Source organism: Danio aesculapii, chromosome 2, assembly GCF_903798145.1.
Source record: "Danio aesculapii chromosome 2, fDanAes4.1, whole genome shotgun sequence".
NCBI classification, from domain to species: domain Eukaryota; kingdom Metazoa; phylum Chordata; class Actinopteri; order Cypriniformes; family Danionidae; genus Danio; species Danio aesculapii.
In genome coordinates, this window is record NC_079436.1 from 23,461,512 (window position 1) to 23,474,802 (window position 13,291).

General features: G+C 35.9%; 1 protein-coding gene across 1 annotated transcript in view; it reads left to right on the forward strand.

Annotated features, from left to right (window-relative positions):
* The first annotated feature begins 10,440 nt into the window (after nucleotides 1-10,440).
* The window catches only part of csrnp1a (cysteine-serine-rich nuclear protein 1a), a 16,371-nt gene continuing 13,520 nt past the window's right edge, over nucleotides 10,441-13,291 (forward strand). Inside the window, 1 exon segment of the mRNA XM_056475376.1 lies at nucleotides 10,441-10,647. Coding sequence (XP_056331351.1) covers nucleotides 10,603-10,647 — 45 coding nt within the window. The 5' untranslated portion in view covers nucleotides 10,441-10,602.

The window sequence follows — 13,291 nt, forward strand, 5'->3', positions numbered from 1 at the left end:
GCAGAGCAAAGTCCCTCATTTACAGCCTGACCTCAGGTGTCCGGAAAACTCGGATCAAGACAAGAGTTGAACATAAAAAGAGAAGTGGTGATCATTACAAATACAATAGTGATGATGCTTGTGTTCTGCTCAGTAGTGCATTCAGGAAAAAGTAAATGGCTATTGTAAACCAACTTTTACCCTGTCCCTTTATTCATATTCAAGTTTCTTTTTTCATCAGTAAAAGCATTTGATATTAGTCAAGACAAAACACCTGAGGAATGTAAAGTTTGGCAAGCAATGTTGCTGTTATTATTATTACACTTACAGTTGAAGACAAAAATATCAGCACACCTGTGAATTTTTAACTCTTGTGATCTTTAAAAGGGCTAGGACGTTTTTCACAGTATTTCTCGTCTGGAGAAAGTTGCATTTCTTTTAGTTTGACTATAATAATAATAATAATAATAATAATAATAATAATAATAATAATAATAATAATAATAATAATAATAATAAATAAACAAACAAAGAAACAAACAAACAAACAAGCAAACAAACAAGCAAACAAACAAACAAATAAAAATGTAAAAACGCAATTGTCAATATTATTAAATATTATTAGGCCCCCTTAAGAAATAATCCTTTTTTTTACAGCTACAGAACAAATGACTGTCTAATTAACCTACAGTATCTTGCCTAGTGAACTTAATTGATCTAGTTCAGCCTTTAATTGATCTAGTTTCAGCACTTTAGGCTGAATACTAGAATACTGCAAAAATTATTTATTAGAACACAAAATAATTTATTAGAATTTAGATATTAGTTATAACTATTATGTTTAAAACGTGTTGAAAGCTAACGTCTCTGCTTTAAACATCACTTGGGAAATAATTAAAAAAGAACAATCACAATTTCCCAGGAAGGAAAATTATTTTGTTTTAACTGTCCTTGCCTATTTATATACTATTTATTTGAATAGGTGGATGAATGAATGAATGAATGAATGAATGAATGAATGAATGAATGAATGAATGAATGAATGAGTGAGTGAGTGAGTGAGTGAGTGAGTGAGTGAGTGAGTGAGTGAGTGAGTGAGTGAGTGAGTGAGTGAGTGAATAAATGAATGAGTGACTGAATGAATGAGGGAATGACCTACAAAATGTAGTCAGTCACTTATTACAAATGACATAATGAAATTGTAGTCAGTAACATCTGGGTTATTTTGGATTACCTTTAGAATACTTTTGAGGTGACCTTTTCAAAAATCTTTTTTTTAATCAAATAAAAGATTTCCTTTTTGTATTAACATCATAAAATTACATCAAATAGTAATTAAACTGGAGTGAATAAACAAACAGAGGGCTATGATTTAAAATATAATAATTGCATTAAAATTACTTAGTTACATAAATTACATAAAAACATCTCATTAAAATGAGAAAAAACAACAACAACAACAACTTTCAAACAAGCAAGCAAACAACAAATAAATAATTTGTATAATTACAAAGGGTATAGATCACAAAGTTATTTACCTGATCATTGTATATTGTGAATATTAAAAGATAAATGGTATTTTTTAGAAATGAAAATTGAGATGCATAGTGAATCTTGGGACTCCTAAAATCCAAAAACAAAACAATACAGCACAATTCTCTTCAGACAAATACAAATGTTTTATGAGATATAGTGAAGATTAAAGCACCGATTTGTTATGTCATCCAATAAAATAAATGTTTTTCTTATAATTATTTTTTTAAGTCATAAGGCTTATGTAACTTTGTTTTAAACAAAAGTTTTCTTTCTTATTTTATTTATGTATCCATTATACTATATACAATATAATATAAATTTTTCTGATGTTCCCAAAGTGTCTTTCATTTTCAATGCCATATTTAGAGAACAAGGCACATATATTTAGTGTCGTTTATTTCTCCACTAGATGGCGATGTCGTTACCAAAAGTTTATTACTGAATCAAAAATATATTGTGTAACATTATCTATCTGTCTGTCTGTCTGTCTGCCTGTCTGTCTGCCTGCCTGCCTGCCTACCTCCCTACCTACCTGTCTGTCTGTCTGTCTGTGTCTAAATAACATTGTCAGCCATGTAAATAATTACAGTAACAGTTCATTACAGAAAGCACAGTTTTTGGGGAAACTGTATTCATGTAGCAGAAAATCACACATTAACCACAGTCGAGGTGATGAAGAGAATGATGAAATCTATTATACTATAAAAACAAACTAATAAAACATACAGTGGTTTTATTTTACTCTTTTAAAATAGCAACATTCTCTGTGTGCACATGACATACTCTTTCTGCTAACTTCATAATCAAACCTTTCATCTCTTTTCTTTTCAATAACTCATTTCTACTAATTCTGATCCACATTTTGTCATTTACTTGTAGACTCCACAGTGGTCATTCAGGATTCAGCCATATTTAGTCATACATCCTTTCTCTTCAGATGCTCGCTGTTCCCATGCTGACGTCAAAGCCACGTCAGCATGAGTGATTTTATGTGCCGCATTCATGTAGTCATTGATGTGGGGGAAGATAATATGAAACAGCTAACGGCAATATGTGCTATTTTGGGTGCTTTCAAGAGTCTTGCAGTACAGTAAATTAATTATTAAAACCTGGATAAAGCCCTTGAGGTACAATTATTTTGGAATGCATAGGTGTATTTATTTATTTATTTATTCATCTATCTATCTGACTTGTCAAGCATAATACATTTTTATTATGGACTTTCTGTCTTAACCAATTCCCCATAATTGTTAAAGGCAAAGTTACCTTAAAACACAATTTTTTTGTGTCTGATCTGTCTACAGTGTCAGTGTACATAGTGTCTACAAAGAACTGATCTGAAGTAAGAAGTGTGTAGTGTACTTCTAAACCAGATTGTATCACAACTGCAAAATTTTTTATAGACAGCTATAGTTATAGACAGAGGAAACCCAGAAGAATCTTTAGCACATACATTCCTGAAGCGGAAAAATGTGTTTACAGTGCAGTCAAATTTAAATTTTACTGAGATACTAATGTGTTTTATTAGTGTTAATTCATTTATATTATTTTTATATTTTTCTTATTTCAGTCTTCTATTAGTTAAAGTTTTAGTGGTTTTGGTATATGTCATTGTCAAGTTTATTGAATTAGTTAAATGAAATTGAGACATTTTTATTCATTTATTCATTTTCCTTCGGCTCAGTCCCTTTATTCATCAGGGGTCGCCACAGCAGAATGAACCGCCAACGTATCCAGCATATGTTTTACACAGAGGATGCCCTTCCAGCTGCAACCCATACACACTCATTCACACACATACACTATGGCCAATTTAGTTTATTCAATTTGCCTATAGCACATGTCCTTGGACTGTGGGGGAAACCGGAGCACCTGGAGGAAATCCACAGGAACACGAGGAGAACATGCAAACTCCACACAGAACTGCCAACTGTCCCAGCCGAGGCTCAAACCAGCGACCTTCTTGCTGTGAGGCGACAGTGCTAACCACTGAACCACCGTGTCTCCAAAATTAAGACATATTTAACTAAATTTAAATATTTAGTTATTTTTAAATATTCAATTTATATAATTTAAAGTTCATGCTATTTATTTTATGGTTTGTTTTATAGTTATAAGATAAGATCACCCCGGTAGAGAGCAATTTTGGTATTACAGAGTAACTGTTTTTTATGCACCTGTCATTTTTTAGATTTTGGGCTTTTTGGGTTTATTATGAAGAAAACAACCAACCACAATCCAATGTAAGCTTGCTCTACATTATCTTTCCGTATCGTGTAAAGCTGCAGAGTGAATAGGACACACCTGGTGTGTCATTGCAACACACAAAAAAAGTGCAAACAAAGAGTCCTGAAGAGCTCAGCTTGTCTATTCATATAGACAGACATGCACAAGTTAAACTACTGCTGTTGAAATGCCCAAACACAAAGGCACTGCCATCAACTTTGCATCTTAGATTTGCATCATGCATTAAAACCTGCATCTCGATCCCACCTGTATTTATCAGTCATTTGATTAGAGCTCTTTAACTCTCCATCACCTCAAGTCATAAACAAATAATAGCTATGGAAATGTGCTACTCAGAAACACACGCTGAATTATTTGTTAACAAGTCTAAAACAGAGATGGGACATGACTTTACTGGACTGAATTCAGTGGAGGGTGAAAAATCAGGCCAGAGTGTTTTGTGCCAACAGCTTTGTTAAGTTTGTCGTATGTAGGCCACTTCTTGACAGAAACTGGGCCACAAGTGCTAGTGGCAGCAACCTGAGAGTGAATAGGGGGGAATTTAGGTTATTTAGATTACACAACAGCCCATTGGGTCAGTGAGAGATTCACTAGGATGTTGAAAAAATATAACAACAAAAAAGCAGCATCTGTTGACAATAAAAAAATAAATTAGTGACAGATGGTTATGAAATGTGAATGACTACATAGCAGGAAAATGATTTCAATGATGATAATAACAAAATAAATAAATGAATAGTTTTTTTTAGAAGTAAGAGTTTGAAGTAAGTCTACGTCTCATAAAAAAATATTCTGGCTTTAATAAAACAATTGTTGGGTTCTTACGTCAAACTGAGGTTGGTTTTTGACAACAACTTACAGTTGGTTTCTGACGTCATTTTGACATCACTTCAATCTGATGATTTATATTGATTTATAATGTCACACAGACTTTGCTTTCTGATGTCCCCCTGACATTGGTTTGTGATTGGTTTCTGATGTCAGCATGATGTCATATTGTGACAATGCAATTCTTTTAATAAGTAAACCTAACCCCGTCCCTAACCCTAACCCTCACAATAACATCACTAGCTCTACTGAGTGCATGTGTCTGAGACTGCAAGTGTAAGTTTGCAGCCAGGTACTATTGTTGGTTTCTGAAGTCAGACTAATGTTGGTGGTGTCAGCCTCATGGTGGAGACTGACGTCAGTAACATTATTGTTTAATGTTCAGTAATACATGGTTTATTTTTTAGGGTTTAATTTACAGTCAGCTCACCAACACTGCAAAATAAATTGCATATTAAAATATACAAATATACACGGTTTAATTTTAGATTTTGGTTTGCTAGTTTAGTTTGTAGTCATCTAACTATTATTGCAAAAAAATGGCATATTATTGAGCATCAAATTTAGTTACATAATATTGTATTTTTTTGTTGTGTAATATACTGTCAATTGAAAAATAATTAGTGTATAACAGTAAACCGACTGAACAGCCTAATTAAAGCATAGTTTTAATGAAAAACACTCTTGGCCTAAGCTGGTGGTTCATTCCGATGGGGTAACCCTTGATGACTAAAAGTCGTAGGAAAATGAATGAATGAATGAACTTTTGGTTAAATAAATAGCCATTATGGATCCTTTTTTGCATGGTCTTTAGAAATTCTTGATTCTGATTGGCTGGAAGATGTGCAATAAAATCATTTCATTCACAGGTATTTCCAGTCAGTTTTGATCACAGTTTGAAATAAATGCTCTTCCTTCAAACACTAGTTGTAACAGTAACTCTGTGACATTTGACAGAGCCTTCATTCAGATGTGTAATCTTGAGGAAAACAACATGTGCTTCACCTTGAGCCAATGTTGATGAACCAACTCACAAATATGCTCAAAATTATTTGCAAAAGGGTAGCTAATGATCAACTATGAGCTATTAGATTTGTCAGTGTCATTTCCCTGTCTCACTTGTGCTCCCTCTCCGTCAAAGCATGGACTAGAAAATTTACACATGTGGACAAAATTGTTGGTGCCCTTCAATGTTGTCCTGGCCAGTTTCATTAGTTTGCCTTTTTTTAATGCTTCTGTTGAACCACAATTCAAAAGCAGTATCTGATTTTTATAAAAAAATTCTATTTTAAGTCATTTCAACGACCACTGTAGTTTTACTTTCTTCAAATGAAGAGGTGCAAACCATTTTGTCCACATATGTAATTCAATGCGAAGTGTGTTTTTAAAATGGATGTCAATGGCTACTGGCTTCTAAAATTCTTCAAGATATTTTTTTTCTTTTGTAGAAAATGTGGTAACGTAACAATTCATTCATTCATTCATTTTCTTTTCAGCTTAGTCCCTTTATTAATCAGGAATTGACACAGCGGAACAAACCGCCAACTTATCCAGCATATGTTTTACGCAGAGGATGCCCTTCCAGCTGCAATCCATCACTGGGAAACACCCACACATTCTCATTCACACAATTTAGCTCACCCAATTCCCCTGTACCGCATGTTTTTGGACTGTGGGGGAAACCGACAGAAATGCCAACTGACCCAGCCGAGGGTTGAACCAGCAACCTTCTTGCTGTGAGGCGACAGCGCTACCCACTGCGCCACCGTGATGCCCTAACGTAACAATTCTCACTATTAATTACTTATTAATATGGCTATTATTAACACATTGGGTGTTTATTAAAATTATAAACTACACATTCCACAATATCATATTATACTATACATCCTTACCCAATACCCAAATCTAAACGCTACATTAACGACTACTAATTAGCTACAAACTAGAAGATTATTGTGGCAAATGTCATAGTTAATAGTTTGTTAAAAGTCAGAATTAAACGTTAAATAACATGTCACACTTTCTGTCACTAGTATTAGCTGCAGTACCAACCAGACTCACTAGAGGGCACTCCAGCTATATGCACACTACACCAGACATTCACTGGGACTACACCTCCCATTATGCTTTGCATATCACAGCTGAAGCAGTTTACTAACCTGGACTCTCTCACACACAGCTGCAGGTCATCATCACAGAATACACACACAATTTAAACACCAGATCCACTCACTTTCATGGTGGGATATTGTATTGTGCATTTCTGTTGTGGACTTTGCCAGTGCTTCTTGTTTTTGATTCTTGGACTGTCTCTATGATTGTTTGCCGCCTGCCCTGATGTTTGTCAAACTATTGCATTACTCTAGTCAATTACCCCTTATGATACTGTTTTGCACGTGTTTTGACCCCTGCCTGATGACCACTCTCTTTGAATAAAAGCTACACTTGGAACACCACCTCCGTTGCCATGTCTTATCATAGGACTCTGATACTACAAATTTTAATCTGTGCTTTTAATTATTAAATGAGATACGTTGTGTAAATCCTGCCTTCATTTGTGGTCAACGTCTCCAAAGTGTTTTTTTGCTAAATCTCAAAATACTTCACACAAAACATTGAACCCTCGAGCATATGGAGGTGTTTTATGTTTGAAAGCTCATTCCCCAGTGTATTGTTGACATGTTTTAACCTGCTTTTTAAGCGTCGATCTGTGCTTCTATTGTACGTCTGTCTCACCACAGGCTCTGAAGCAGGGGTTGATAGGTGAAATGTGGTTTCATTACCAAGCAGATGGGAAATCATTGAGGTGATACAGTCAGTGTTAAGTGTGTGTTTGTGTATGTATGTATGTGTGTGTGAAGAGGAGAGTGGAAGAAAGGCACAGAGATGTTACCATCTGCCTCATGATGCCCGGCTGGTCTCCCGTGATGGATGTTTCTCAGTGTCATTGCCATGGAGAGGTTTCTGGTTTCCAGGCAGTGTTTCTTCACTGATTGGCTGAGTGGCTGGAGCTGCAGTCCTATGTTTTCTTCTCTGCCGTTTGCCTGACCCCTGTCATTGCTTTTCTTTTCTTTTCTTTTCTTCACCAGCACAAGCTGGAAGAGGCTTAATTAGAAAGAAAATGAATGAGGTCCATTAAATGCACTTGGAGAAAGCATCAAGTTGAATGTAGACACTATGTCACGAAAGATGTATCTGAATGACTGTAAGGTTTTCAAAAAAGTTTTCGCTACAGCTGCTGTATGTTTTATATGAGGATGTTAAAAATAAATTCCAGGTTGAGGCAAGTTCTCACATATATATATATTTAAAAGTGATTAATTTATTTTATATATTGACTGTTGTTTGCGGTTTATTTGGATTTGCTTGGTAATTTGTAAAAAAAAAAATGTTTACCATTACCAAAAAAGCCATTTATTGGTATGTTTCAAATTCTTCAAAGTATTTTCTAGCATCTAAACAATAGAAGTGTAACACAGATTTTTTCCCCATACATTAGAATGTGTGCTGATATTATTTAGTAAAACAGAAAGACTGTTAACTATGTGGTTTACAGAAGACACCCACTAAGATGTAATTTAGTGTACCAATCGTTAACAAATATATAACAATTATCATCTTGTCAGGCAAATTTCGATGAAGATACATTTGATGACAAAATAAAACACTCTATTTAAAAATCACAGTTTAGTCAAAAATACTAATTTAAATGTTATTTTAAATCTTCATACTTAATCATAAATCTTCAGAATTTGCTGTTCTTGAAAAATGACAACATGTGACAAACATGTCACAAACATGTGACAACAAGCCCAGTCTCAGATATTTTATGTGTGCATATGACATTCATTCATTTTCTTTTCGGCTTTGTCCCTTTAATAATCAGGGGTCACCACAGCGGAATGAATCGCCAACTTATCCAGCATATGTTTTATGCAACGGATGTTTTTACAGCTGCAACCCATCACTGGGAAACACCCATAAACGCTCATTCACACACATACACTATGGACAGTTTAACTTACTCAATTCACCTAGTGCATGTCTTTGGACTGTGGGGGAAACCGGAGCACCTGGAGGAAACCCACGCGAAATGGGGGGGGACATGCAAACTCCACACAGAAATGCCAACTGACCCTACCGAGGCTCGAACCAGCAACCTTCTTGCTTTGAAGCGATCCAGCCGCTGTGCTGCCACAGTGCATTCAATTCAAATGTAATTTTAAATTTTCATACGTAATCATAAATCTTCATAATTCATTACTCTTGAAAAGTGACTGCAGTAAAACAACAAGCCCAGTCTCAGATATTTTAAATCTGCATATGCCATAATATATTATATTATGGATAATATGGCTTCAGGAAACTATTGATTAGAAAAACCTTCATAATATTGCGTGAAGTGACACAAACAGTAGTGACAATGTAATGTCCATGGCAGGAAAATGTATATCTATAACTGTTATTTAGATACTGATGCTGTTGATGCATATTTTTCTGTGACTATTGCATAGTTGGCGATGCGGTTGCACAGTGGGTAGCGCTGTTCTGTTGCCTCACAGCAAGAAAGTCGCTGGTTCGAGCCTTGGCTGGGTCAGTAGGCATTTCTGTGCGGAGTTTGTATGTTCTCCTCGTGTTCGCATGGGTTTTCACCGGGTGCTCCCGTTTCCCCCACAAGTCTAAAGACATGTGGTATAGGTGAATTGTAAGATAAAACTGTCCGTAGTGTATGTGTGTGAATGAGTGTGTATGGATGTTTCCTAATGATGAGTTGCAGTTGGAAGGGCATCTGCTGTGTAAAACATATGCTGGATAAGTTGACGGTTCATTCTGTGGTGGCGACCCCAAATTAATAAAGGGACTAAGCTGAAAAGACAATAAATGAATGAATATTGCTTTGTGTGCTTTGCATTTTTATTGTTTATATTATGATAACACTGGACTGTTTAGTTAATAAAATGCAAGCCAAATGATGAAATATTAATAAATGATCCCTTTTTAGTCTGTGTATTGCCTATTTTGTGATGTGAGCTTTTTGCAGAGTAAAATGAAATCTATATTGTGAGTTACCTTTTTGCCAAATAATTTTGTTGGTAAAATGCCTTAACTACGTGTGCTTTTCCCCCTCCCTCCTTGTTATGATTGAATAACTAAACTCGTCATTAAAATTCAATATTGTGCAAATGGCGAACTTCTGTACATTCATTTTCTTTTCGGCGTAGTCCCTTAATTAATCCAGGGTCGGCACACTGGAATGAACCGCCAACTTATCCAGCACATATTTTACGCAGCGGATGCCCTTCCAGTGGCAACCCATCTCTGGGAAACATCAATACACACATTCACTATGGACAATTTAGCCTACCCAATTCACCTGTACTGCATGTATTTGGACTGTGGGGGAAACCGGAGCACCCGGAGGAAACCCACGTGAACGTAAGGAGAACATGCAAACTCCACACAGAAACGCCAACTGACCCAGCCGAGGCTCGAACCAGCGACCTTCTTGCTGTGAGGCGACAGCACTACCTACTGCTGTTTATAAAAAAGACAACCCTACAGAATATGAAAATGGACTTCCTCAACTTTAAAGTGCTCACTGGGGGGAAATAAACCACATTTGGGCATCATAAACATTTTCATATTGCAGAAACAATATCTTACAATATTGTCGTGGCAGCAGCATCATGGGATGAATCATATGAGTGTATCACACAGTACCACACAAGGACATCCAGTACATCCAAGTGTCTGGCGTCATTCAGTGCAGTTTTTCGTCATTGTCAAGTTTGTTTTGTTTTGCCAGCTCCGCCGTGAATGTTCTGTGACCGTCAGTGAGTCTGTGCACGCGCTGAGCGTCATGACTGCTGTTTTTGTCCTCGTATTACTGTGAACGTCAAACAGTGTGGGGGGAGTTTTCCACTGACGAGCACAACTCAACAACAGCTGATCCCACTGTACTCTACGTGCATCGACGACTAGAAAGGGTCTTAACTTTTCAAGCGTCCTATGGTGGTCTCTTCCACTCATGATATACAGATACACAATTGCTGGGTGAGTGTTTGTTTTTGTTCTTGTAGGTCTCACTCGCAGCGCGTACTTTTAGCTTCCGAAGGCGAACTCAGCAGTAAAAGTGTTCAGCTGTTTGTGCACGAATTGTTGCTGTACATATATAGTTTGTTGGTGTGGTCACTTACGTTCCTGAATAAATGAAGCGTGACCGCGAGAATGTTACGGAAGTTATCCAGCTGCAGAATTAAAGTGCCCGTGCACGAAAGAAAAGTTGGGTTTATAACGATAGTTGCAGACAGCTGCTCTGCTGTATCTTCAAACGTTGTTTCTGCACGACGAACCGGATCTGTTATGTTCAATTCTTATGAATTGAACACAGTATTGCAATTAGATGCTTGAAAGTCGTGTAACTGAACAAAATTGAGGGTTATAAACGAAGAATAATGTTTGGCTTGACAGAAAATGTATGCACCTGCATGTCATGACGTGAGATGACCCCAAATGTGAAAAGATGTGGTTAATTTGTTCATTTTCAGAGCATCCAAGATGTACTTGGCTTTTTTTCTGCATTAGAAAATTTAAATTTCAGCTGAAACATGTGGACTAAACCACAATTAAACTGTCTAATAAAAAATGCAGGGTTCCACACAATTCATTCATGTTGTCCCAACACAAATTGATTAAGTTAACAAATTTATGTGGACTGAACATATAAAAATTAAGTTCCCAATGAAGTCTCAAGAATTGTGTTGTTTCAGCTCATTTTAAATAAGTAGTTTGAACAAGAAGAAAAAAATTATATATATATATATATATATATATCTATATATATATATATATATATATATATATATATATATATATATATATATATATATATATACAGACAGAGAGAGAGAGAGTGTAGAAAGCATATAGGCAAAACAAAATTAATATCCAGCTCCTGAAGATACCACAAGGTCTTATTAGAACAGTAGGTCTGTGCAATCTTATTTAATATTTTACTGAAATAAAAACATCACTTTGATCTTGGGTAAATGAACATGTTGTTGGGTGATCTATATCTTTGAGACAAGGATGCTGAAGTTTGATTACTTTTATATTTTTTACTAAAACAGAGTGATAATAACAGCTTAAAAATCTAATATTACCATCCAAAACTGCACTTCTTATTATTTATCATAAACTGTCCAAATTGTATTTGCTCTATTTACAAATATCAACAAAATATTTTAGTTTACTTCGTGGTAAAGGTGAGAAAAAGTGTGACTGTTTGTGTATGCTGTAGGCCAAAGCGATAACCTATTTTTCCACCTGACAGCTGTCTGCATTTCCCTTTTGCAGTCTGTAGACTCCACCTCCTCCTTCTTCTGTTTACACGTAGAGAGACATTCTAACACTCACACCTTCATTTGCATAATTGTAGCCTGGCCAAACAGAAAAGAAGAAATCACTGATTCTGCTCAGTTTTCATTGAAATTTGCATTGCTTAAAGTTTGTCTGTTATTGTACCTTTGCTTCACAAGTTCTAATAATCATTCCAACACTGTTTTAAAAGATTGTTATCACTTTTTTGCAGCTAGAGGAAGCAGTAAAATCACTTATCACCACACAACAGTTCAATGCAACAGTTAAATATGAATGTCAACACAGACTTCTATAATTAAGTGCAACACAAAGTGCTGTTCATCTCACACATCTATAAGCTTTTATATAGTTGACTTTGTGGCATCTGGGACTAAGTTCACGTATTTACATAAAACTCTCCAAAGAAAGCCAGACCTGTGTGGAAAGGGGTGTTAGAAAGAGTCCACAACACACAGGGGCACATAGTGTTCTTGGCATTTGAGCCATTTGTGTGGGCTGGGCTTAACTGGTTAAACTGTGAACAAGGACCAGGTGATCTGTGATGCAGTTTGCTCCATCCTGCGGTGTGAGGTAGTGTTGTTCTGTCATTCGAGGTACACAGAGTACTTTGTGCGTATTTGTAAGCATGTGCTTTTTTTTCTGTCGCACACCCACTCAAGCAGAAAAACTTGAGTTGAAGTTGCGTTTTGGTTTCCTCTTTTGTTTTCTTTTTTTCACACAGCGTGTACTTGTAAGTGCTTTCATAAGCTTTGAAATGGAGCTTGGCAATGATATGTGTATTTTCTGGGATTCTGCAATAAAAACAAGTATCAGGTTGCACATTGTGGTTATGAAGTTCTCCCGTTTAGGATGTTAAGCTGAGCTGAATGTCTTAACATTCTGTTCTTGAAGAACTCCAAACATCTAAGGAATGTTAACGACTCTAGCGGGAGATAGAAGGAAGCATTGATTCCCTTCAGACGTATTATTGCTTGCATAATGCACACTTGTGTGTTTGCATACGATTTGCATTATATGATTAGTAACACTGATCATTTCCCGGAGAAAGCTGTGCTTGGGATGTTGTAGTAGATCAATTCAAGTTTTTTTTCTTTTTCCTGGGAAACCTGCTAAACAAGTTTTCGTTTAGTGTGAAGATGTGAATCTTTGGTACCGGCCTGAACAAGAGATAGGTGTCCAGTTGCAGCTGCTTGGGATTTGTATGCTAATGGTTACTGGAACTTCCACAATTTCTATTTTCAGACATGATATACAGCAAAAAATGCGACCCGGTAGCTGTTTTTATGATGACCTATTATTAAAAAGATATTCATACTTG